The sequence below is a fragment of the Pipra filicauda genome, unplaced genomic scaffold, assembly GCF_003945595.2.
Source record: "Pipra filicauda isolate LSUMZ 115617 unplaced genomic scaffold, ASM394559v2 scaffold233_size1220752_pilon, whole genome shotgun sequence".
NCBI lineage: Eukaryota > Metazoa > Chordata > Aves > Passeriformes > Pipridae > Pipra > Pipra filicauda.
The window spans coordinates 350,286-377,695 of record NW_024104347.1 but is presented as its reverse complement, the minus strand read 5'-3'; the positions used below and the strand labels follow the sequence as shown (position 1 = coordinate 377,695).

At 38.0% G+C, this 27,410-nt stretch overlaps 1 protein-coding gene across 2 annotated transcripts in view; it reads left to right on the top strand.

Moving 5' to 3' along the window:
- ELMO1 (engulfment and cell motility 1) overlaps positions 1–27,410 on the top strand; it is a 317,291-nt gene that overhangs the window by 132,694 nt on the left and 157,187 nt on the right. For both annotated transcript variants that reach the window (XM_027729150.2, XM_027729149.2), the window contains exon 15: positions 17,046–17,150. In XM_027729150.2, the coding sequence (XP_027584951.1) occupies positions 17,046–17,150 (105 nt within the window). The remainder of the gene's footprint in view (positions 1–17,045; positions 17,151–27,410) is intronic.

Below are 27,410 nucleotides of genomic sequence, written 5' to 3'. Positions count from 1 at the left end.
TTGTACGTCACCTGTCCTGCAGTTTCTCTTCAAGTCTCCTTGTGTTGCTGTGGAATTTTGGTGCTGAAAAAATCTCCAGAGCAGTTAATTAGGGGTGAGATAAGAAAGGGTTTATTTTGCCAAGGCTAAGATGTTACAAGATGCGCACAGACCGTGCCTGAGATGTTACATTTTATAATACCATCCATCCAATCCCAGATGTGTCCACCCTGTGGCCTTTACTCTGGTCCACCCTGGGTCCACCCCCTGAGAATTGAGTCGCGGGGCTTTCGGGACCCTCTGTTCATCCCATCTTCCTCTCCCTCAGAGCACAAAGGGTACATAGTTACCTAATTCTTGACCGTATTCTGTGGTTTAGGCCCTGATATGCTGTTCTGCCAACAATCTAGGCCTTGCCTTGACAAAAGACTAAACATTTCTACTGGTTTCAGGAGTAGGATTGATATAGGGAGCATAGAATGGGGTAAGAGGGTTAAGGAATGTGTAAACAAGGGTGCTAGAGAGAAAGGGAAAGGGACAAGGGACAAAGGAGGGAGGGTTGCTGCCTTCAAAATCCACTTATAAAACTTATAAGGCTTACCGATATTAGAAAATAAAAAACCATTAGGGGCTTAAGGCATCACTTGTCTTTAGGCATAGCTTTCTCACCAGACCAGATCTGTTGCTGACTTAACCGATAGGTTTGGCCTGAAGTTTAGGTTAGCTCTGTTCCACCAGCAAATGGGAAGTAGCTGTTCAAGACACTACCTTTCCAAGCATGACCCATTTATGTGTCAGACTGTAGTGAACCAGGAGGTTTTCCTCCAGAGCAGGTGAAACTTAGTCATTCACTATATGGAATGGAGAGTCCTTAATTGCTGTGGCCAAGAGTAACTTAAGACAAAGACAGGAGCTGCCTGGATAACTACCCAGAATTATTTATTCCCTTTGCATCCATTCTGCTTCTTCCTGTATATTTTTTCCTGCAGCCATCTCAAATGGAAACCCTTCTCAGGCTGTCTTCTGTATGACGGAATATTTATCCTTTGACAAATTAAATTGATTGTGTTCAGTAACCCCCTTCAGGTCTTGATATATTCTATTGAGTCTCTTTACTGTGGTATCTCGCTTTACTTTCCAACTCCTTAGCTCCTATGGCTTTTCTCTCTCCATTTCTTTCCCTAGTCTTTGGTTTTCATTTCCCAATCCCCTTGGGCTCTTTGTTCCATTTTGACCTCCATTTGGATCCATCTCTTTGTCTGATCGCCAATCCCCATTACTTCATTCATTCAATCTCTTTAAATTTCACCTTTTTTTCATTCTCACTCCTTCCTTGTGATGTGCTTTTCCTCTGGGTTTTCCCTTGTCTCCCTCTCTCCAGCTCTTCCTCCTCCTCTGTTTGTTCCTCCATCAGTATGAAGCCTGCTCAGTCAGCTGGCTCTCATTTCCAGCCCTTGCACCGAAACTTGTCAGGACTTTCTAAAGACAATCAACAATTTGCATTTTTCCTGTGCTGTATTTTCAGTAATGGGTTGGCTAGTTTTAGCTACATGGTCCCAATATTAATATTTGCCTCGCTGTGAAAAATTTCAATTGCCTGATAAGTACTATCCAAGACATTAAAAGCTGGGAACAGCATCTAGTAATGGGAAACGCTGGGCAATGGTAATAATAGTCAGCACTACTAACCCCACCTCTTAAATGATCTATAGACAAAATGCTTTCCCCTTCATTTTTTTTTAACATAATGTTGTGGGATTGTGACCTGACTAGTTCAAACATAAGTTAAACTTTTTTTTTTTAAAGATATGATGTTACTTTTTGCTTATTATTCTGGGATGTGAAATAATTGAATCCTAGTTTTGAAGAATTTAGCTTAAACTGCTGATTTATTGTAACCTATAGCGATAAATTATTTGACCACAGATTTGAGTCACAGGTTTCCTGGGGATGGTGTGTGTGTGTATTAAAAGAAAGTTCAGATTTGCAGTGATAGAAAGACAGTAGATCAGTACTTAGGTTGCTGTGTGATAATAATTCCTCCTTTATTGTTGACTGATGGAACGTAAAGAGAGTGAAGTCGTGCAGTGAAAGGGCAGTGCACAACTCTGAGTAGTTTGCATGGTGTGGATTAGTGGTAGTCAATTAAGCAGTAGATTGATTAAAGCTTTAGAAAGTTAAAATGGAGCAAGACCAGGATGGGATTGGGATGCCAAGCCCTGCAGGAATATGAATAGTCCTTACATTCTGTGGAGTTACTAATGTCAGCTAGATCTCTGAAGCCTCTTTGTTCCAGCTAGTCATCTGGATTAATGGTAGCAGTCTGCAAACTAGGGAGGATAAAACTTTCCCAGGAGGGAGAGTGAGAGGGATATGGACAAAGCAGACCCCGTGTGATGCCTCTACTTAGCTATTCTTGTTGAAGACCTGAGGATGGTCATAATTTTTCTTCCTAAAAAATGAAGACCTGACTGTTTGAAGTCCTACAGCATTATGAGTTGTAGGACTGGAAAAGCCCTGACCAGGAAGCTGAAGTTCTGTGATTTGAGACTGAAATCTGGAAGTGGTATTAAATGCTGAAAAACTCATCACAAAGGTCATGAATGGTCATTTTCAGCTATTTGGTTCACAAATCCCTGTTGTTTCCTCCAGCTGGTGATATTCTGCAGTGATCATAGGTTTTTATCCTTTGGGAAAGCTTTTCAAGGGTAATAGAAGTATTGCTTTCTTACATTCAGATTCTCTTGTTGGCGTTGGCAGTGGCAGAGGAACATTTTTAGAATAATACTGTATATGTGCTAATCTAGATCTGATCCTTTTTAAATTTTAAATTGATAAGATTTAATAGTTGACTTAATGGTAGAACAGCATAGATGACAGATTGTCTGTACTACTGAAAGCTATTAGTAATTTTCCATCCTCCACTCTTTCTGCTCCTACAGCCCTCTCTTTCTCTATCTACTATTTCAAAACTTGTGAAATCAGTTGTTGCTAGGGAAAAAAAAACAACTCAGAGAAGATTTTCTTTTGCTGAGCTATTCAGATATGCAGTAGCTTGAGGCCGCTTTGCCTCAAAACAGAAGCAAGTGCCAGACCCCTCAGATCAGTTGCCCTATTTCCATATGTAACAATGACTCACTCTGAAGTAAAACATTTTGTCATTTACTAATGATAGGTAATAATTAAGCACTATTCAGCACAGCAATACCCATGTCTTATAGCAGTCCACCAGAAAGGAGAATCTTCTTTTCACCTTTCATTGTAATACATGGTTTGTAGATTTGAGCATCTTTTTATTTAACAGATTTAAATTTGCAGATGGTATGGCCAGGAAAAAAACAAAACATGCTCTGCCCTTTGCCACTGAAATTCCCTTTTGTTGGACCAGTGGGCCAAGACAGGAATATAGATAGGATTTCTCCTCTCGTTTTTACCTTTATGACCACTAGAGGTTGCTCTTCTCCCTTGTTTGCGAGCATCATTCTCCATTGTGTCATTTTGTTTTGAAGCTGAAATTTTTCAGCGCCTATTTTAGAAAAAAGCCATTACTGATTTATTCCTTGGGGTAAGTTTTGAAAGATGAAGGCTAATCATACGTATTTATTTCTAGTTATTATGAAAGAATGTATTTGTATAGTGACTGTCACTTTCAGTAATTGATCATCTTTTAAGTAAAGAGACATAGTTAGTGGCAGATTTATATGACTGTTTTTGCTTTCATAAACACTTCTTTGGAATTGTTTGAGAAAAAACAGATCTTGAGGACCAGTTCTGTCATTTTGTTTTCAGAGAGCAACATTTATCTCTATAATCCTGTTGCTGTGTATAGGAATATCACAAGAACAAGATCTAATCACTGGGAATAACAGCCTAGGACCTTGAGTAATATTGGTCTTAAACCAATAAAAACATCTGAATGGATGTAAATGTTTGAAATACTTGTGTTTTTTATTAATATTGTGTGCACCAGAAGTGCAGCACCACATTGTACTAGAAGAGCAGCAAAGTTGAATTTTAGGAAAAGATAGAAATAAGATAACCATTAAAACCTTAATTCATTCCCTTACTCTTTGTCCCATTGAAATACATGCATATGCAGTATTTCTTTTATCTACCTCTACTTTTTTCCTCCTTTACACTTTGTGCCTTATTTCTGTCATGATCCTTGTCTCTTGTTCAGCTCTAGGCTGATATTTGTAGTTTTCCTTCCCATCTGTCTTGTTTTCTGCCCTAACACTCTAGTGCTTCTTCTTCTAAACCTTTCTGCTCCCAAATGCTTGACTTTGACACTCACATCTCACTATTCTGTGAACCCTTCTCTTTCCACTCCACTCTTGGTTTGTTTTTTTTTCTAAACTTGGAAGATGGGGCCTCGGAATGCTCAGGACAGGCAATATCTTCAGCAAAAAACCCGTGTGTGTTTCAAAGAGATTTGTTAAATTCAGTTAATCCCGAGCATTTCTAATTCAGTCAAATGTAGGCTATGTTCAAAAGGAATCTCAAAACTGACACAAGAGCAAGTCTTAGAAGTTTTTCTTGCGTAGCATGAGTGGGCTGGGGTTTCTTGACAAAACAGTTATGTAAAAATTGATTTAATAAGAGCAATGCAGAGCTTAAAAAAACATGCCTAAAAATGATCAAATAGTTTGCTAAGTCTTGCGAAGGCTTTTGAACAGAAAGAATAGGTTAGGCATTCTGTTCTAATAGTTAAAATAATTGTAAAGTATCAGATACTGAAGTCTAAAAGTGGAAAGTGTCAGACAACCTGAACTGCAAGTGGCGCAACCAGATTTACCCGTAATTCAAACACTTTTTCAAGTTTCTGTTTGCTTTAGCCATCTTTCTTCCCTAATGTTTCTGTGAATATTGCTGCTTAATAGATCTCTAACAGAGCAACCACAAGGAGAGGTGCTGAAAGCTGTATGAAAAGGTGAACAAAATATGTGAAGTACAATAAAAGAAAAACAGAACGAAAGAATAAGGACATATAAATGAACTGATGATTTAAATTTTCTGAAGCTATATGGAGATAATTCAGTCTGAAAAACAGCCAAAACCAAACAAACAAAGCAAAAACCAAAACCCCAAACCAAGTCTCCATTTCACTTGTTGAAAAACAAAAGAAAGTTTTAATTTTATTAGATGACTATTTTAGACTATTTTGCAATGTGCAGCTCCACATGGAAATCTCACAAAATGTTTTCTAAGAGAGTACTTGGATCTTGTCTTTACAGTAATACTGAATGTCTGTCAGGATTGTTTTTCTTTACAGTTCACCTGAAGATAGAAATACTTGACTTACCCTATGTATATGGCTCAGTATTATTTGGAGTACAGCTGAACCTAATTTTAAAAGAAAGCTGATAACTAATCTATAATATTGCACGGCAGAGGGCACTACCATCGTACCAGATGTCAGTTGTTCACAGAAGTTTTTCAACAGCTTACTTGCATGGATACACAATCTTTTCAGCCTTAGAAATAGTAGAAATAACTGTTCTGGGCTGTAAATTCCCATTTGTCAGTTGAATGCCAGCAAATGTTTGATGTTTAGGCTAAATGATGCCTCTGTGCGTTACTTAATTTGGCTTTCATGATGTAGTTTGTGATACAATTCACTGTAAGTGGGGTTTCCTTTCTGGCACTTACTGGTGAGATATTTTATCCCTCCAAAATATTCCTGTGTCTGAGTGGTTTTCAGCCTTATGTAGGTTCTATGACAGGGATGCTTTCTTGCAATCTGGATTTTTTTAGTTATTTTCCCCCACCCACCTCCAAGAGTCTCTACAAATCTGCAAGAGATGAGATTTTTTTTAAATATAGTTATAGATCTAATCAGAAAACCTTACATTTGGTCACCAACTCAGACTGTGTTCTGCAAAGGGGAACAATAGCAGCAAAGTATCAATATTCTTCCAAACCCGAGAGGCAGAAATACAAAAATCATTCAAGCTTACTCTCACAGCCATCCTTTCCTTGGTACTGTTAGGAGTCCATAGGTGTGTAACCTATTGCATTCTTTCCTGTAAGCATAGTTTCATAGTTTTAACTTACTGTTTGGCATAAACAGAGCATTCCATGGTTTCATGTCATGCTATGTATATGGTGCTAGGCTGTGGGAAAAACAGGGCTGCGCTGGAAAAAGTATTGCTGCACGTAGAATGGAGCGCTGCATGCTGAGGTTTGCAACTGAAACTCAGCTCTCCACACTGACATTTAGATTTGCTGAGATGTTCCAGTCGATGTGTAGTGGTGGGAGATATCTCCTCTGGTATAACTTAGAGGAAGGTGGCCCCCAGGGTTAGCGTTTGATTTGCAGATCTCTTTGTTAAGCCCCTGTACCACTTTGAGCAGTGCAAGGAAGCGTGGGTAGGTGCCTGTTAGGCACAAGCAGGGAAACAGCCTGGTTGCCCTACATGTGAGTGGGGTGTAACCTCCTGAGGGAGAGAGGTGACCTCCTCTGGCCACAGGGGAGATGCTGTCGTGTGACTCCAGATTGCAGTGTGGAATAAATACTCAAGAATGAAAAAAAAAAAATTAGGTGATGAAAACTGTAAATTTATTGGTAAATCCAAAGACAATGCGTTTTTTCTTTGTCACCAGACTGTAGTCTGCTAATCCTGAGTGCTAACAGAGGAATGCAAGAGAATTATTGCTCTTTGGAGGCGTGAGGTTTTAAATGGCTGGGAGAAAACCTGAGGAACTTTTTTTTATTAACCAAAATGGGTACATTGTAACCAGGAAAGCCAGACCTTGTGGCACGCGCAGTGGATGATATGTGTGTGGTAGAGAACCTACTAATGTTACATAAACTTGGCACTGTTGATCTGAGTTGATAACTGTACAGAATGAGGTTCCTGGGTCAGATGCATCTTTGCAGTGATCGATAACAGGGGCCAGCAAATCCATATGTTAAAGCTGGGGTTCTTGTTTACCATGCAGCTGCATGCGATTTCCCAGGTTTATTTGTCAGGAGCTATGGGCATCTGACAACTTGATCATTGTTAAAATGGATCAACGAGCCTTAAACCATATGTAGCCGAATTCCTCTTAGCTGTAGTCCTTCCAGAGAAGAACAGATTTAAAAGAAAGAAAAAATAATCACATCTTGATGAGCCACCAAGCTTCTTTGACCTTTCAGTATCACTTTAAGAATGAAGTTAAAACTAACCAGAATGAAATAACTGTAGTTATATGTTGATGAGTGTGAATGAACTGACTGTGTAGCATCAATCCTTCTGTTTTGATTTTTTAATACTTTATTGGATGATTTTGTGCTTGTTATAAATATCCATTGAAGGAATCATCCTTTAAATAATTTTCTTAATGAAGAAAATTGTTTTGCAAAGAGAGAAGAAAAGTTTTTTAAAGTATTTTTATACCTTTCCAGTATTTTTAATTGTGAAATAGTAAAATAAAAACCTTAAACTCAATGTGATTTGAAAAAGCATGCTTCTATTGAAGAAAATCCACATACAAATGGAAATGTACTAATTTAAAACTAGGTGCAATGGAACATTGAATTTATGGCATGTTTTTTATATACTGTGTGTTGTTTATCCAATTGTTTTCTTGTTTGCTGCTCATTTACTGTATGCATCCCAGTTATAAACTCGTGGGGGCAGGCAAGCTCCATAGATTTGAATGTAACTGGGCTGAGTAGTTTGCTTCAAGTGTATCGTAACAGAAGAATTGTATTCTGACTCTGTCCCCTAGAGATGGATCTTGGACATCTTTCTCTGGATATTATGTACTCTGCATGCCTCAGAATTTGCATACAAAAAAATAAGATGAAGAAACAGCCCTCACAAAACTGATCAGCCATAATGACATCTGTTTTGTAGTGTGAGCTTCATCTGTTTCACAAGGCTTGGCTTGGATAGCTGATTCCAGACAAACCCTTGCTTGATGATGGTAGTTTTGGGAAACTGTAAATTCAGTGTTAGTTACAAAACCTATCAGCATTTTGCAGAGTGAGTCACAAGAGCTCCACATTCTTGTAGAGGGAGGAAAAGAAAAATTGAAATTTCCTAATGAATAGATCCAATGATTTTTTTTTTTTTTTATTACCTTGCTATTGAGGACAGATGACGTTATCCTATAGAATGGGCACAGGATATTGTTGACTTAAGATAGAAATATGGACTCACAGGTTTTAGGAGACGTTGGTCCTGACTCCAAACCTGTCCTTGACTTTTACAAAGCTTGGCTGTTTGTACTCAAACAGGGGGAAGATTTGACTGCAGAGATAGTAATTTTGTACATGGGTATGTCCATCCTGAGGTATTTAAAATATCATATATGTTGACAGTTCCTTTGCTGTAGATCAGTTTTCAGCTTGTTCTCTGTGGTTACTAGAAGCTTAACTTGGTCACAAGGTAATAAACAAAGTGTCAGTGTGTGAACAACAGGTTCCAAAGTGGTAGCAGGCTTTTTTATCCAGTTCTGCAAGTCTGTATGGCCAGCCACAGGCGACATTTCAGCTCTCTTTCCTGGAGCTCTGGGATGGAGTTTTCTGTTTTAAATTTGGACAGCTGCTCTATCTGGCTGCCAGGCAGCCAGTAGGTTCACATAGCTGATTCATTTTGAACTGGGGTTTTCTGAGACACAGGGCTGACTTCTCTGTACTCTTTATTTGAACTAAATGCAGCCTGAGCCTTTCGTTTTGCACGAGAGCTGTTTTAGCTAGCTTGCTTGAAAAAGAAAAATGTGAAACCTTTTTACAGAAGTATCTAAAAGGAGAGCAAGATCTATCCCAACTTACCTTTCTGATATTTGGCATTGGCTTTAGGTTCCTTGCAAAGTTCACTGTTCTCAAAGCAGCACAGATTGTAAGGATGCAGGGATGTCCTCAGCCACCGCAGTCATTGATATTAATGAAATTCCAAGGGCAGTAAAATTCACTGCACAAATGAAGTGTCAGTCTTTTTGTTCTGTGGTTGTGCCGTGCCTACCATAGTACATAAGCATCATATCCTTTACTGGAGATGACAGTTGTTACAGCAGGAAGGGTCCCATTCAGAATTTCATTCAAGTCTTCTGAGGGATGACATAAGGGAGAGGCAAATTGTGCTGGTTTAAGAGTTAACCAGCGGGGGAAATGAACTCAACTCAAAGGAGAGATTATAAGTCAGAATAACAATTTATTAAAATAATACAGTAAGTACAATTATACAAACAAACAATTGGTTTTAACCCACAAAACCCAAATGTATAACCCAGCACCCTGGGGCATGAACAAAGTGGTGTTTCTTGGGGCCCCCCTTGAGTCCAAAGAAAAGGAAGAGGGGAAAAAAAACCTGCTGGTGGGAGAGCTGTTGCAGTCTGGTCAAAAGTGGTGATTGCAGTCCAGTTGAGGGTGGTGGTCTCAGGCTTGTTGAGAGCAGTGAGCTGCAGGTTGGTTGAGAGCGGCGAGCTGCAGTCTTCCTCTGGATCCCACAAGTGGTAGTAAAGTTCTGAAACTCCAGGTTTATATATTCTCCAGTTCAGGCAGGAGTGGTCAATCCTTCCCTCAGAGTGGGGAATTCCATAAAAGGAATGGTCAATCCTTCCCTCAGAGCGGGGAATTCCATAAAAGGGTATGAGGATGCTCAGAGCAGGGAATTCCATAAAAGGGTATGAGGACAGGAACATCCCCCCCCACAGGCACGCCCCCCCCCCCCCCCCCGACAATGGTTTCTGGGAAATGGCATGGAGGGCCATAGAATACACGGTTTTGGGCTATACCCATTCAGTGATGAATTGGTCCCAGCTGTCCTAACTAGGACACAAATGCATCAATTAAGTGGGCTGCTTCACATGTGGGTTCCCTGTAGATACACATCCTCAGGAAAGTTCTAGTGATTATTTTTACCCTGATCTTAATTGATTGCTTATAATTTAAGTAATTTTTCTATAAAAGAAACCACAACTGAAAGTTGTTTAAATTAATGCACCTTAAATTACAGAAGCAAATGTTATGTCAAAATAGTTAAGTTTAGATAGAACTGCCTGGAGTGTAACTAAAACAATAAAAAATATCCTCTCTCTGTGATCTTATGCTTAGAAAAATCTGATTCAAGCAGCCCAAGATTTGGCAGAACTTGGGTTTGAACTTTTCTTTTTACTTAAAAAAAGGGTCTAGAAATATATTTTTTTTCTTGTTGATAGTCAATGCAACTCAAGTGTTTTGTCCATATGCTAAAATATATATTTTTGCACAGTCGTTAGCTATTTTTTATCTTTTCCTTAAGTTTTATAAAAAATGTCTGTTGAAGTGCTCTGAATTTCTCCTTAATTGTGGAGCCATTATACCATTATGCTTAAATAATGAGTGGAAGTCACAGTGTACCTTCCTTCACTTGCATTAAGCTTACCTAAATTCAAAAAAAGCTTTTCATGCAAAATTAGACTTAGGAACACTAAGTCTAACTAATTGACACATCTGATAGGACTCACAGAAATAAAATTACTCAGGCAGATTTTGTTTCTGGCATGCATAACTTCTGTCTCGTTGCAAACATTTAATCTGTGTGTATTTGTAGTGTAGATGGATTAATTTCTTTGGCTTGCTCTTCCTGCTAGCATTGTTCACACTGTTTTCTCACATGACTGTCATCTTGCTAGCTTGATAATTCTCCTGCTGGGCAGGATGGGAATTCATGCCTTAGATCCTATATGTGTAGAGAAGGCAAGCTGCTTTAATGACACTGGTAAAATTAAACTAGTTGATCTCCTGCACATTCTGAAATCATAAAAAAGCCTATATTTATAACAGTAGCTCTTTTTAGGTTGAGAATGCTCTATGCCAGTTTTTCCTGGTGTATTTCATGAGTGTTGTAGTTCAAACAATATGAAAATATCTTGCTGGCCAGGATGTGGGTAATATATTCCAGCATGATTTTGTAAGAACTGGAGTTATCTGAAAAGCTGTAGCCCTTGGTTGCTCTCCAGCAGCACTGGCTGGAGGGACACCTGCCTCATATGCTTTCAGCTGGGCCTCTAGAAAGTCTCATGGGAAAGGTCCCTAGTTCCCTGCAGTGAAAACCGTCTGGCTTAACTCATGTCTCATCCAGCAGCAATTTAAAGTGGACTGACTTTGCCCAAAAGTGTATGACAGGAAATCTGGCAGGATCTGGCTGTTAAATATCTGGAATAATAATAAAGTAGTATGACTTTTAATTTCTTGACCCAGTCTAGCTATATGTGCAAGTGGATATTTGACAGCTTACTCAGTTATTCTGTAAACTCAGTGGATATGGGGAGATATCTGGAAGTAATTTTCCACGCTAAAAAAATGTAATTGAAAAGGCCATGTCCCATTGATTCATTCTAAATATGCCTGAAAGAGACCTGTTACTGCTTGATAACTAGATTTGCCCAGAAAGCATTACTTCAGTAATAAGTCAGCAATCTGTGAAGTGCTAAATATGTATCTAACTCTAAAGTCTGCCCTTGTTAACTAAACTAAAGCCTGAGAGGTGGCTCATCGTTGTCATGCATTGGACAAGACGTGGTCACTCTAAGTTATAGCACTCATTTTGTATTCTTCTAGGCTTTCAAAATAATGGCAGTCCCTTGGGCTTAAGATTTTGGAATTCAAAGCATTAGCTGAATGTAATATAGGTATGTGTAATATAGGTATCCCTAATACAGGCGTGTGCAAAATACAAAGAATTATGCAAGAGCTCTTTGTCTTGCTTTATAACGTGTGATTTATTCATGACTGAAAATATGTAGTGCTTGTCTTTTGACATGCACTTATGTTCTATCTGGTGGTTTTAGCTGATTTAATTGCACTACACTAACATTTAGATTTTTGCAATTTTGACCACCATAGCATCCTTTTGTGACGGGGACAGATTTCTGGTGGCGACTTACATAGAACTCTGTGGTGCTTTACATTAGATTACACAGTAGCTCAATGAATTAAGGGAATACAGTAGTCAAATAATATTTTTTTAAAACTTTCATAGGGCAAAGTATGCGCAGATTGTACATACAATGTCTTTGATATTAAGAAGGTTGGTTTTATATTGGTGAGGTCAGACTTGATCCTGAAAGTCTATTGCTTAACATGTTACATAAATTGGAATGAGTTTTATTATTAGAAGGTAACATTTGTAGTCTCATAATATGTATTGCAAAAATGTCACAAAAACAACAACAAAAATATCAAAACTTAAGCTGGTAGAAATGGCCAAATATTTGCCTCAACACAAAGTTGAGAAGAGCTAAAAATGTGTTAGTTAAAGGAAAAACTACCATCATTGTATGAAAATATTGTTTGTAAGTCTTCATGAAAACTATATCCAGTAGAAATATACTGAAGTTCTTTATGTGTGGTAGGAATGTGATTTAAATGACTTGCACTGAAAGTATCTTAAATTACTTCCTGCGTATTCTTTCAAAGATACAGCAGTTGCTGAGCTTTTGATACTTCTCACTTGCGTTAGACAGGCAGGTTATTTATTTATTTATTTATTTAGTAATTCAGGGATCCTTCAGATACATTTTCATTCTATCATAGAGTTCTGTTGGAAAATTAAAAAAATAGGCTTTGAGAAAAAAAAGCCCAATTTCATATTTAAAGAGCTATCAAAAGAAAAACAAATCTGTTAGTTCTTACTTTCATTGAATACATAAAGGTTGAAAATTCCCGAGTCAGTCTTTTATCTCATTAAATGGGATGGTGGAAGTCGTGTGCACCATCATCATCTCTTTGAATATAGCATTGTTAAATAAAAGGACAAAATTATTTCCTCATTAAGAGTTTTAACTGACTACCTCTGCAGAAATGTTGTTGTGTTTTTTTAATGTAGCATTTTTTCTTATTTGTAATTCTTGTGTAAACGAACAGATGGGAACATTTTGCATGTAAAGCTTCAGGTTTATTTAGGGAAGGGATAAATGGTGATGTTGTATGCTTGTTGATACTTGCAACCTAAGTGTATCAATTCATAATTCACTGTGAATATAACTCAGAAAGTTCCCACTCTCCTGGTCCTGAGTTCTTAGGAACAAACATCCATGTACGTACTATGATTTCTTCATTTGATCCAGGGAAAGTTTTTGCATAGGTGCTGTAGAACCAGGTAGGTGATTGCTTTCCTTCCTAGCCCACAGAACCATGGTTTAGATTTAAAATGAATTAGAAAATGAGTAAGCAAGTAATTGAAGACAGGAGAAAGAGATTGCTGTCCCTGGTGTTATCTTGGAAGACGGATTGTTCCTTTTTCTGCAGAAAAAAACACGACCACTTTTGAGAGGGTTCAATTTAGAATGACACCATTTAAATTGGAGTCTTCATATGTTCTGAAGTTTTTCTATAATCAGTTCTTTTACAGTCCTGATTCTTCCCTGGAAACTTCTGATGTGTTTTTGTTATGTCAACCTACAGAAGTTAGGCATTCAGAATAGGGTTTCCCCTGAGCTGCTTTGGTATTGGGAAAACAGCTATTAATGGGTCTAGCACCTACTCAGGACAAACTAGCATGATTTGGCAACTGATTTACATGGCTGCACATCGCACTGGTGCAAAACCTGTGATAAGCTGTCAATATTTGTCAAGACAGAAATAAGTTTGTATGTTAATGGCCTAGGAATGCAGGAAAATAAATGGTTTCTGTGCTTCGGCGTATTCACATGGAAGATCCTGTTGTTAGGAATAATATAAGGAACGAACAGTACTTATTCCATTAGCAGTTACGGACAGTACACCATTTCTGTGATTAGGCATCTCGGTGTGAGGACATGTTCTTACAACTGAAATCTATACATCCCTCATAGATTGCCAAAAGTAGGACAGTGAAGCCATTCAGGACAGAGAAGAAAGCTTTACACAGCTAGGACTGCATGAGAATGCTAGGTTCTCTGAAATAATTACTGCACTGGGATTTAGCCAGAATAGCTGTCATCTTGTGAAACATGCCACATGATTTTTAATTTTTTTTTTTAATTTTGGGTTTCTATCTTGTCCGAAAGCATGAATATTTGTTTCCACAGTATCCTATTATGTTGGTTAACAAATTGCTGATTCTTTTGGTATATTAACATGTACGGCATAAGAGCGTAAGCAGTTAATACTGCTCAGATGCTGAAGCTGAAAGATGCATAGTTATTACTCAACCTAGTGGAAAAAATAAAAAATTATCTGAAAAAATTGACGTAACAAATCTGTTCCATTTGTATTTGTACTCTTTGCTTTTTATAAAGAGAAAAGTACCATAGATTTTATACTAAACAGATGCAACAAATATGCCTGAAGAACTGTGTTCTGTATATTTAATAAATTATGTTGTAGGTGGGAGTGTTTGCATACTTCTGAATTATTCACTATAGCATTTTAGATAATTTAGCTTTGTATCTCATTCCATACCCACTCTCAATAAGTTAATATTGCAACCACAAACATTCATCATGTTAAGAAAAAGATGATTTTAGGGGGAGGGAGAAAGGAGAAAGGGAACAAGGTGTCTGACATTTCTTTTGAATTTGAAGAATAACTGAAGATAATGTATTGTCTCTCATACCAGAACTGTCTTGTGGATCCTCAGCTATTATCAGCTCCAGTTATTTGACTTAACAGAGCTGAAGATCAAGCCCTAGTTATCCTGGGATCCAGAAACTTTTAAAACAAACAGCTAAAAATAGCTGGGTTTATAGGTTTGACGTGGAGAAAAAGTAAGAAGTGATGGAGAGATCACTTTTCTGGTTGCATATAGAACTAGTAGTAATCATAAGAGACAAAATAAGTTATCCATACTAAACGTGATGAGATTTCTCATGCTCTCACTATATTTAGTTTCTATAAAATTTGAGATGTAGAATGGGAAATATAAGATGTGGAAGGAAAGCACTATTCAAGCAACAGTAGGTCAGCCTTTTTATAAAAAAGCATTAAAAAAGTATCCTGCTTTTATTTAAACATTGTAAATACCAGTGAAATGAGTACTAGTATTTTAATTGCTGGAATAAGGTAGATGGGTACTCTCTCTGCTTGTCAGGTATTTATCCAAATGCACCCTACCTGTGCTATAACATGAGAGCCAAGAGTGTGTGTTCAGCTCTATACTGAAGTTCTGCTTACAAAAGGCATTGTGAAACTGGTGCTGTAGGATTTTCTGTTGACTGGTGCTTCATGTGGTTCCCAACAGCTTTCCCAAGGAAATGTGCCTCATGACACAGCTAAGTATCAAGTGGTGTTCCCCAGAACATGTACTTTATGGCCAAAATGAATGTAGTTTCAAATGCATAAAAGGACTGGCTTAGATATTCATGGTGGGTTGGGGGATGGATGCATGGATATACAGGTGGACATTTGTGTGTCTGCCAGACTCAGCCTCTCTTAAAATGCACTTTTTGGAATGTTTGAAAATTGTAGAAAGAAAAGTTTTCTCCTCCCAGAAGCTGAAGTTTGTTGGGCTTGTGATGTTTTTTTGAAGCAGTTTTGTACTGATTTTAAGTGTTCTGACTGATAAATGCATCAACATGGAAGATGAAAGTTTGAGTTGGGGAAATAGCCATGAAGTGCTTTTGTCCGTCATTCGGATAAAAGTGGAAAAAAACAACAAACAAACAAAAACCCAGCTTGGAAAAAAAGGAGTTTTGGGAAAATACAACTCAGTAAGCCATTGTCTTCCTGCTCTAGACTACTACCACCCTTCTGCAATACCTACTGCGTAGATATTTCCATATAAAATCTAAGATTCTAGATGTCCTCTTGATTCCCTATTGCAAATAATGAACCTATGATTGTTTTGCTTGTACACTGGTTCTCCTAAGCTGGAAATGTACATTGTGCATGCCATCTTCAGCCATCTGTGTCTACTTTTAAAGTTGCAGCAGGCATCTTAATGTATAATTTTTGCTTTCTACTATTTCTAATCTTTTATGTAGTGATAAATTATTGACTAGCTAAAATCAGCCTATGATATATCTAAAGATAAAATAGGCAAGAAAGTGAAATCTCACATTTCTACCTCTTTATGGCCTGACAGACTCAACAGAAGAAAAAGTAGTAAAACCCATGCTTTTGTCAGTGAGGTGGGTGGATCAGACCCTGAGCAAACTGCGGAAACAGACTAATGGCAGAAATCTGTGCTGATCTCTACCAGTTTTCTGGTAGTAAATGCACTTTTAAAGTCTCTGTCAGCTGGGTCTTGCAGAATAGAAATACCACTGCAAAGCAGCTAGGAAAATCTTTTTGTGTCAGAATGATGAGTGGAGCAGGAGACATTGCACAGGTGATATTGATAAAAGAGCATAGCAGAAAAGAGGCATTTTTTGATGGAGACATAATCTTCTTTGTATTTCCGAGCAGCTTCTGTGCTGAAACCAGGCAAATGTTCATGTCTAAACCATGAACTGCATAAAACTTGTTCAAATATACATTTAATTCCATCCAATCAAAAGATCATCTGGGTTAATGAATATTTTGAGCAAATGTATTTTTTTCATATAGTATGTGAAACTGAACATTTGAAATATTTGAAATATGTAGGTGCATGTAGAAGCTAATGAGTTCTGTTTGTATTTGGTATGTTCATTCATTAATTCTATAGTTGAAATTTATAGATTCAGAACGTAACAAAAAAAGGTACCTGAAGTCCACAAGGTGAATCTATTTAATTTCATAAAGTTTTCTCTGGGGCCCTTTGTCTTCAGGAGTCCACAAAATCCAGTAGACTTAATATAGCTATTTAGTCTGGTAGGTTTTTTCTCCATTTTGATGTTTATTTGAAATAGTTCCATAGCAGTTATATAAATAGCTGTCTGTTTGCTCAAATATCTGCATTTTCATGTACTTTTAATCTGTAGTACCACCAAGGAGTCTATCTGCCATGAAAGACTTGGAGATCTGCACTTCTGAAGCATTCAACCTTTGGGAAATTCCATTCCATAGCTATGGAAGTGAATTACTAACATGACAACCTCATAGGCTTTAAAATTCTTTCAGGGCATGGACCATTTCTTTGTTAACAGCTTTCTGTTGCTGGACTTTTTTGACAGAGCATGCTAACATGGTGCTCATCACCGGGGAGCTGACAGCTTATGTAAAGATAAGTGATCTTGCCATCTTTTTACAGAATCATGTAAACCCAGCGATGGATTTCACGCAGACCCCTCCAGGAATGCTGGCCCTTGACAACATGCTGTACTTTGCTAAACATCACCAGGATGCTTACATACGGGTAAGGTTTCTTATTGTTGAGATTTTTGTGGTTGCCTGTTCACAGTGACGATGGAACAGTACTGTTTACAGTTGACTTTGTAGAGGAGGTTCAAAATCCTGGTATTATTAACAACAGGAAGGTGAACCACATGACACTAAAACATGACATAAGTCTGTAAAAGCTTTGGGAGAAAGCTGTACATCTAGTCTGTCGTTGCTGAGTCAAATGTTATAGATACTACGTTTTGCAAATACTACTTTTTGCTTAGGCCTGCAAAGAGAAGGGAAATGAACTTGTGCCTTTGTCAGATGCATAACGGATGGTGATAAGCTTAGAAATTAGAAATTGTATAGTATTCTCCGACCTGCTCCAAGTCTACCAAAAACTGTCGGGGTTTTTTGTGGAAAGAAGGTTTTGATGAGTGAATGCCTTGACAGATAAATGAGTTGGCAATGTCCTCAGAGTTAAGATGTTTCCACTAAAACTACTGCTGTAGGTGAGGTCATGCTTAGAGTAAAATACAAAAGTATCATGAGTCACTTGCATAACCCGTTCCTGGCCCCTGCCCACTCCACTTTCTACATTTGTTATTTCAAAGGTAGTTAGAGCAAGTTATGTTGCATCCTTACAAAAAGAGGCATACAGCTGAATAATACCTGCCTCTGAAGACAACAACCTTTCCTGAATTTTATTGAAATCAAGTATTTGCCAAGCATAAACCTGGCAAGCACAGATGGGAGTAGAGGATAGTCCAGAATGTCAGTGACTGGAGATCATAGGGATGGTTTAACTCCCCAAGAAAAAGTGCACATGCAGACCTGCTTAAAGACATTTGTGTATAGCAAGGAGACATTTCCGATCATTTCCGCTAGAAGTTAAAAATCAGCTTTTAATATGCATTATCATCTGCTTTTTGTTCAAATCAGATTGGTGTCAAAGTTCTAATAGGTTTGTAAAGGGCCTGCCAATATCCATGGACATAGTAGTAGACCGTAAGATTGTAGGATTTGCTCTTTACATGGGTCTTTCTCCTCAGTCTGAATCTAGCAATAACTCTTAAAAAAGACACTGTGTTAGTATGCAATACAAATAGTATTTATCAATCCCCATAAGCCCCTGAGTGGCTATTTCACATTCTGGACAAAGAGTATGTTTTCTGGATAAACTATGCCAAATAGTGTTTTTGTTTATAAAAAAGAATTGGTTACTGTTTCTCAATAAAATTTGGTAAGATCTGGACAGCACTACTTCATAGGCTTCTTTTGAAAATTCTAAGTTTAGAGAATATACTTAGTATAGCTAGCCAGTTCTTCCAAATAAGACAGTCATGTTTTAAAGAGCGTGAAAAAATTTAGAGAGGACAGAAATTCTATTGAAATAGAGTTTTTCTGTCAACTCCCAGTTTTTTCTTATTTTTCATTTTCATGTTGTAAATGCTGTCTTAAAAACTGGATTCACTGAAGCATGTAATTAGCCACTCCTTAGAAAGAACTTTGTTGCTGGCTCAGCTCTGTTTCTATAATGCAGTACTTTAGCTGCTGAATTACTGAGACCTTTTGTTGTTTTGAGATGCCTGTTTTTATTCTTACATGGTTCCTGTTACGAGAGTGCCTGAGTACCTCGTGTATTTCCCATCTAAGAAAGAGTACACATACACTAGAACTGTCTTACAGAGGTATTCTAAGGTTCAATTGCTTGCCTAAAGCTGCTTTAGAAACTATAAACTCGCTTTGGGAGTATGTTAGCCTATCCGCCACTCCTGAGGAGTTCTGCTTAGTGTTTATACTTGCATTGCTGGTGCGATATGAACGCCTCTGAGATGAGCCATGTTGTGCAAGTCCTACAGCGTTGATAGTCTTTGATTGCAAAAGACACCTACTTTCTATCTTTTCATCTCCTTGACTTACTAGCTGGTGTACAGTCATTTCCTGTGGGCCCTGACATGCCTGTTTCTTTTTCAAGTTCCTTATTTTACTTCTAACATTACCTTTCCTTCATGGCCTTTGGCTCCCAAAGCTCCCACAACATCAGTTTGCTCTACTTCTACAGCCTGTTGACTTTACTTATTTTTTTAGATATATTTCTGTTCCTGTGTCCTAACAAATTTCTCCTGTGATCAACCTAAAATTTCCTCAAGAAATTGTTAGCTATAAGTACTACTTGCATACTGAGAAACTTGTTTGACAGAAGCTCTTCTCTTTTTTTCATTGTTGATACTAGGAAATATTTTGGTTCCTAGGAGGACAGATTAGTTTCAACTTCGCCCTTTGCAATACAGTTGACTCCTGTGCCATAGGTTAATTCCTAAGCCCCCAAATGAGATAATATCTCTTCTATGCAGTAATGAGAAATTGAGTCTGAAACCCAGAGTTGGTTTGAAATGAACTTGGAATATATAAAGTTTTCCCTGACAGAATGCGATGTATTAAGTGGAGACACTATCAGGAAGTCATATTGAGTGTATTGCCCGTTTTAATGGGCAGCACAATTCCCTGCAGTCTGACCTGCCACTTTCTTACGATGCCCCAGCTGCGTGACCCTAGTTATGTTATCTTCTTGTATTAATGAAAAACAGAAGTTAGAAGAGAATACAGTCAATAAGTAATCTCTTCCGTTTTCATTCCTTTTTCTGCCTCCTGTAAATGACTCTGCTTAGGAGTAATTTGTGTAATAAATGGATTAGTTAGGTGGGAAGAATGTCTGAAACTGAAGTACACTTTTGGGGACTGGCAAAGGGGTTTCAAAGACCAGTAGAAGAGTAATGTACTTTGGTAAACTAAAGTAAGAAGAGTAAATATAATTGCAATTTGTTGAAGAATATGGGTGCGAAGGCAGTGGAGCAGATGGGTAACTCTGAATCTTGAAAGCAAAAGGCATTTCAGGGTGAAAATATGGGTGTTACATAGTGAAGGAGGAAACAAAAATAATCACAATTTTTTCTCCCGTTTTATTCTTTTTTACCTACTTACCCACAATCCACTACTCTCATTCACCTTTTTCCTGTTGCATACTTATTCCTGAGATTGCAGTAATATGTTTTCTTTACATGCTGTCTTCGTTGAGATAAACAGAGTGTTTATGTAGACTTTGAGTTAACGGATGTTGAATCTCAGGATTTTGTTTGCTATTCAATATGACTGGAGCCTCCAGCAGAAAAGTTGTTTAGCGAACAGGAAAAAAACAAACATGTTTTCTTTGACTGCCTGTTGTTAGCTATCATTTGAATTTTTAAAAAAGCTTCCTATTGAATTAGTTTCCTGTTGAGTTATCTTTTCTTTCTCTTTTTTAATTAATTGTCTGGTGCTATCAGTGACTGATATGCATTGGCTTTTTTCACATTCCACTTTAATAATCAGTCACTATCATCAGAGGCTTGACTTTTAGAAGGTCATGACATAGTATCTGGAATGCATTAATGGAAGTAATATTGAATTTCTGAAAGAAATTTTAAAATTTTCCACAGGAAATAATTGGCAGCTTCCCAAGCTCCATAATTATAGGGCAGTCAGTGTGTATAATTAAAATTAACAGTGAAGAAAATGATTGGAATAAAGCTTTGTGACAGATAATTTTTTTTGTTCCTTTGTAGCAGAAGAAGTCATGTGTCCCCCCAGTTTCAATTTGCTTCCAAAACTACTTCAGCTTTATGTTTTACTAATTTTAAAAATAAAATTATAAGTTAACTTTAAGACAGACTTTATTCAGTACGGATATCTTGAAATTTTTGTTACTGGTTACTCGTAGCAGTGTGCTTTTGGAACTCTTCTGAGTGTAAAGAGTGTCTGAGGAAAAACCTTTCCATGGAAATAGTATTATGCCACCATTGCTATTACTATTTTCATTTATTGCTGCTTTGTCTTTGATTTGCTCAAGAATTTGTGGTGCAAGATTGTTCAGATCTATTTTGTTTTCAAGATAGAAAGAGGAGAGAGGTATAAATATATGCAACCGAAATATTTTGTATGCATATATGCTTGTTGGTGTGTATTCATTTCCCTTTATTTTTTTGAACACATGCACTTCAGTGATTGCTAATATTGATGTAAAATAATGATGCATACTTAATTTGGGGTGAAGTGTAAGCTAAAGGAACCAAACTGAACACTTCTTTTATTTGTAACCCAAAAAGTAAAAATTGGTGGTTGTTGTCCTGTGTTTAAATGTGCCATGTTTGTGCCTGGGATTGCCTCTCTAGAAACAGTAGCTTTGCAATTTTGATAAGTTGACTCCTGTATCTGCAGTTAGTGTTCATTCAGGCATTCGTGATAGCAGGCAGCAAAAGCAAAGCTACCACTCCAGTTGGGAGTGTACTGCCATTCATCTTTGCTAACTTAACAGTGTTTCCAGGCAGAAAGAGCAGATGCCATTGGGTAAACTGGTTTTACAGCAACTACACCTTAGCCTCTAATGTAGTGCCCTTGAAATATTCCCTTATTTTACATTTTCCTCACAGGCATCTAACTATAGTGATAACTTCTGGTATATCTGGGAGGGAGTGTAGGATTTTGCTTGGAGATTATTGAATTTCACAGTAAGTCAGATGAGTCACAAAGAAGTCCTTTATGATGTTGTCTCTGTTGGGATCCACATTTCTCATTCTAATGAATTTGCTTTTGATGACTGACAAGCTGGTGACTTGTCTATATTTTTCTTCCGTGTTTCTGACCAGCTATATTCTAGCAGGACTCACTGCTTCTTTTGGGTGAGATTCTACCTTCAGAAGACACATACTGTGTCTTGTCATTTTCTTTAAGCACAAGGGATTGATGCTTCAGGCAGAAAATGCAAATAAAGTTAGCAGCTCTGGGTCTGAGCATTGGCTAGCCACCTATTTTGGATTCTGCCCAGCCGGCTGCCCAAGTTTATGCCCAATTTCTTTGCCATTAGATTAGGAGGCTCTTCATCTGTGTAGGAAAAAATTAAGTGTTCCTCAGAAAAAAATATAATTTTACTCTAGCCTGAAATTCATGTCTCATCTATAGAAGAGAACGTTTATCCCTTTTCCCACTGATTTTATCTATTTAATTCAAATATTTGTTAGATATTACATGTAAAATTTTTGGTATAAAATATTTTCACCAGAGTGGGAAACCAGGGTTGAAATCTGTGCTGAAAAGTTTGACTTACTAACCTCTTGGTATGTTTTATAATGGATCCAATTCTACTACATTTTTGTGAGTAATGTGTAAGTGGTATGCCTGTAAGTTTTCTGTTCTTGTATTTCAAACAAATTTTAAAAGTTAGTAAAATCGAAACAACATTTGGACTCTGGTTACCTTGAGAGTAAGAATTACCTTGATTACCTGAAAATTAGTAACTGGTTTATGGTCAATAGTAAAAAATCCCCTTTCCCCTACATTTGCTGAGCTGGTAAATTGGTTATTCACGCAGTTGCAATGCAGGCACAATTCTTCCCCTGCAGCTAATTGAGTTGCTACTTTTGGGGAGGTTGAGGAGGGAATTCTTTTGCTTTTGAAGCTTTCAGAAGTCGCAGTGGAGGAGCAGGTGCTGTTTGTGAGTGCCGGTGATGCAGGCAGGAAAAATGCTGGCATCCTGCAGAGACCTTTCAGAACTTAAACAGGTTGAGTCACAGTCAGACTGTCTGCCGTATACTTTCTAACCCATGCAGTTGTTGTATAGGAGGCTGCCTACACATCCTTCCACCAATTCACAAAGTCTACTCATGCCTACTCATTCTAGCCTGATCGGATATGAGGAAGGAGTCCAACATATAATTTCAGTATTTTCTGAAATAAATTTGAGCTTGATTTCTGCCATGCCTCACCCCCCTCCCAAAATTATAGGAAAAGGGATGTAATTTGTTTCTGTTCTGCAGAAGGTAGAGAGAAATGTGAGCTTGTCACAAGAGTCTTTCTGGTGAGTCTCATGAAGGAATGCAGTTTTCCACTAGACCTAATTGCCTAAGCCCAGTGGTTCCCAACCTATTAGTGTTCTTGTCTCCTCTTTTCTCTGCCAGGCTTTCCATTCTCTGTTCTTGCCTTCCACTCAGATATCTAAGTGTTTTTCTACCTACCTTTTTTTTCTTTCCAAACATCACGTAATTTCTGTGCTTTACATGACAACCCTGAGGGCCTCCATCACTGATGGCAGAATTGAGAGGGTCCCTAGTAAAGAGGCAAAATCCTGGAGTGGCTGGTTGCAGCATAAACGCAGACTTAAGTTAGTACTGAGTGAGAAAGAGAACTGTGAGGGAGTCACGGCACTCTCTGCACAGCCCTGTGTAGTATGTGCATTAGGATATGTATGATAATCTTACAGTCCTGGATATGTTCAGATCACTTCTTGCGATTCATAGCACACCTAAACTTTCCCATGTATATGGAAGCTGTTGTCTAAATGAGGTCCTGATCCAAAGGATATGTATTTGCTATATTCTGCAAATACTGCAGTTTCCTGCCTTCCCCCTCACAGGTGAGCAAGGAGAGAATTGCAGGAAAAGCATTGCTCTCTTACATTTGTGTGGGACATTAGGAGGGAGAAGGAATACCTGGCCATTAGTTTTCAAACTGGACCAGATTAACACCAAATCACTGTCACATACCTGTGCCTGTGGAAAGTGAAGAGCACATCCTGGTGCTGCTTCTGAAGATAACATGGGAACTGGGCCTTCTCATCTTGGGTCTTACCACTATGCTTTACAATTACTTGGTTGATTCTGTGTGGAGTGGCAAGGAAAGGAGGAAATACATATTATTTCAAGACAAACCACTGCATATTTATTTTTGATGGAAAATAAAAAAAAACAAAACAGTCATGCTTCATGCTAAGGTGTTTGTATGAGAAACAAAATGTATTGCTTGATGGGCATCTGTGGAACTGTCCAAATTTAGCTTGTGATAGTTTGGCACTAGATTTATTTTAAAACCACATCATAATTTTCCAGAAGAGAACCAACTTTTGGAAATTTTAAGCTGTCTCTGTTAGAAGTGTTTTATGGCTGCAGAGTCAAACACTGGCTATAATGTTACCATGATAGTTTGAATTCACCCTCTTACCTGTATGTTCTTATATAATGACATAATCAGATGCTTTTCTTGTCCCTCCTGCCCCGTATGACAGTTTCACTGTCTCCTGGCTGCTTTGGCATAGTGGACTCCGTGCTGTCTGATAGCAGTTCTCCTTGGGAGCAGCAGGTTAAAAGGCACTTCCTCATGTGATGAGCTGATTAACCCCCAGGTGCTTATTTGTAATTGCGCACATCCAAGCACGTATCAGACAGTATCTTATCCTTAACATGGTCCTGTAACTAGATGACTCTCAGGTAAGGCATGACTTAGCATCTGTGTTTCTCATGTCAGTGCCCCCTTTCTTCTTTTTCAGTATCTGTAGTAGGTCTCGGATCTTCATTCAAATCTTGGTTTAAATTGCAATTCTAGTGCCTTCCAGAGGAAGGCAGAAATAGCTGATGCTTTATTTTGTTTTGCCATGAGAAATCTCTATAATGACTCTGGAATGTGAAGGAGGACTGAGATAAGGGAGAGAGGAAGCATGGGAAATGGAAAATACAGGGTCAGTGAGGACAATGCAGAATGAAGGATGTTGGAAGAAGACTGATGCTGAAGCTGAAGCAAATGACAAGCTGCCTTAGGAAGAAAACAAAATTGCTGACAAGGATGAATGGAAACTGAATCTGACTGCAGTAGAGTCTCTTAGCCTTCTCAGGAAGCATATCCTAAGGACTTGCTTCTTAGAGTTACTTAAAGCATCTAAATTAAAAGGGAATGGTGAAACCTACCATATATGATAAGGAGGCTTAGGGAAAGGAAAAGCAGTGTCAAGAAAAGGAAGAGCATCTCTGCAATTTCTGGGTATTAAAATGCTGCTTGACCTTTAATTTTGGGTCTGAGCTTTTTATGATCTTCACTACCTAGTTCTCTGAACCTCTTGATATTAATCTACAGCAGACTGCTAGAAAACTTGTTCTCTATTAAAACAGGATCATTTTAGATAGTACTACAAAATTGGTCTCTGGAAATGCTTCCTTTTAATAGTGCAGCAACACTCATTGAATTGTCTACTTGGGGATTTATTAGAAGTATTGATGCAACTATAGTGAATATTGCCTTTCAGTTTTGTATTTACTTCCTAATCATAATGAATCTCTATTCCATTTCCAAGCTCTGATTTTGGTTCAGGAATCTGAGAATTACGTCTGAGTTGCTGTAGGCAGTATATTTTGAGCCAACTTCATCTTGAATGTGAAGGATTAAGGGACTGGCTAAGTCGATGTTTCTTCCCAGTCAAGGAGAAATATTTCTGTCTGGTGGTTTTAGCCTCCTGGATTTTGATGAGGAAGCTTTTGAATATACCTGTCTTGAAAAGTTTGCCTTTTGACAGTCATTAACTCTTAGATGCAGATATAAGCTTCATTACTGAAGCTGATGCAGATTTTTAAGCTCATGGTAGTCAAGTGTGGAAAATCCTTAGTTTAGTCCACTGCCTCCCTGAGGGTCTATTTTGTGCTTCTGAGGTAGTGATAGACTCAATGAATAATTTAATGGGAAATCATAAAGGAACTCTGCCATAAAGTTAGAAAATCTTTTGATTTGGGGTTTGGTGTCTTGTTTGGGGTGTTTTTTACTCCTGGAGAATTTGCATTGTTCCTCTGTGATCTTGGTGTGATACTTAAATTTATTTTATTTTAAATTTTAAAATAACTTAAAATCTATTTATTAACGTATTTCACATATTTATATTTAATATATTTATTTTATTTATTTTAAGTTTTATTTGTTTATTTAAATTAAATTACATTTAAAATAATTATTTTAATTTATTTTATGGCCATGCCTTTGGTAGATATCTTGTTGAACCTCATACAGTTGTCCCCATCCCATCGATCCAATCTGTCAAGATCCTGCTGTAGAGCCTTCCTACCCTCCAGCAGATCAACACTCCCACCCAACATGCTGTTGTCTGTGACTTTATTGAGGGGGCACTTGATCCTCTCATCCAAATCATTGATAAAGATGTCAAACAGGACCAGTCACAATACTGAGCCCTGGGGAACATCACTTGTGACTGGCTGCCAGCTGGATTAAGTTTCATACATATATGTAGTTATATGTTGGTAACTTAATAAAAACTGCACAGATCTGTATTCTACTACAGATACTGTCAAATTCCCATGCCTTAACAGGCTACAGAGTTTCACATGTAGAAATGTCAAGAAAATGTATAACACTGTGTCGTGGTTTGACTCAGACTTTTCCTGGCCGCCCTCTCTCAGTAATTTTCTTTTCTTTTTGTTCTGTTTTTATTGAAGTTCTCTGGGCCCAGAGAAGGGCAATGAAGATGGTGAAGGGTCTAGAGCACAAGCCTGATGAGGAACAGCTGAGGGAGCAGGAGTTGTTTAGCCTGGAGAAATAGAGGCTCAGGGGAGACCTTATTGTTCTCTATGACTCCTGAAAGGAGGTCATGGTGAGATGGGAGTCAGCCTCATCTCCCGGGTAACAAACAACTGGTCAAGGGAAAATAGTCTCATGTTGTGCCAGGGGAGATTGGAATTGGGAGATTGAAACAGGCTGCCCTGGGAAGCGGTTGAGTCACCATCCCTGATGGTATTTAAAGGGCATGTAGATGAGGCACTTAGGGACATGGTTTGGTGGTAGACTCAGCAATGCTGGGTAAACGGTTGGACTTGATGATTTTAAAGGTCTTTTCCAGCCTAAATGATTCTTTAATTCTGTGGTGTCAAAACTTCTCCTGCATTGTCCATGGTCTCTGCCTTCAAATGTTTGTTTTTCCCAAGCAAAATTTATCCACGGTACCTGCTCATTCTGAAATGTCTGGTGGATCTGCAACTCACTGTGGATTTGTGATGGGGAGGAGGAGGAAGATAATAGGGTGCAGCACTTCGTGAGCATTAATGATAGACCTCCGTTTGAATGAAGGTTGTGTGGGCTTGCGACTTCCTCACTACCTTCCTTTCCATGGTAAAATAACTTCTGTGATAGAAATGTGAATCAAGCCAGGAGTGTGCTTTATAGGCATAGAAAAGTATTCTCAGTCTTGAGCTGTGTGTTAAATTTCTTTCCCTGAGATTGTTTTCACCAGTTTATGAAGTAAACATGTCCATTCACAGCTTATTTCTCCTCTGCAACCAGAGCGATAAAGGAAATAACATTAAAATCATGCCCTTATCAGCTGTATTTATAGCATTTTACTTTGGAACAGGATATGAGTCGTGAAGTCACGAAAAGAGTATTACAAATATAATAATGAATGTTGTAAATCTGTTGCCAAGACTAGGAATTA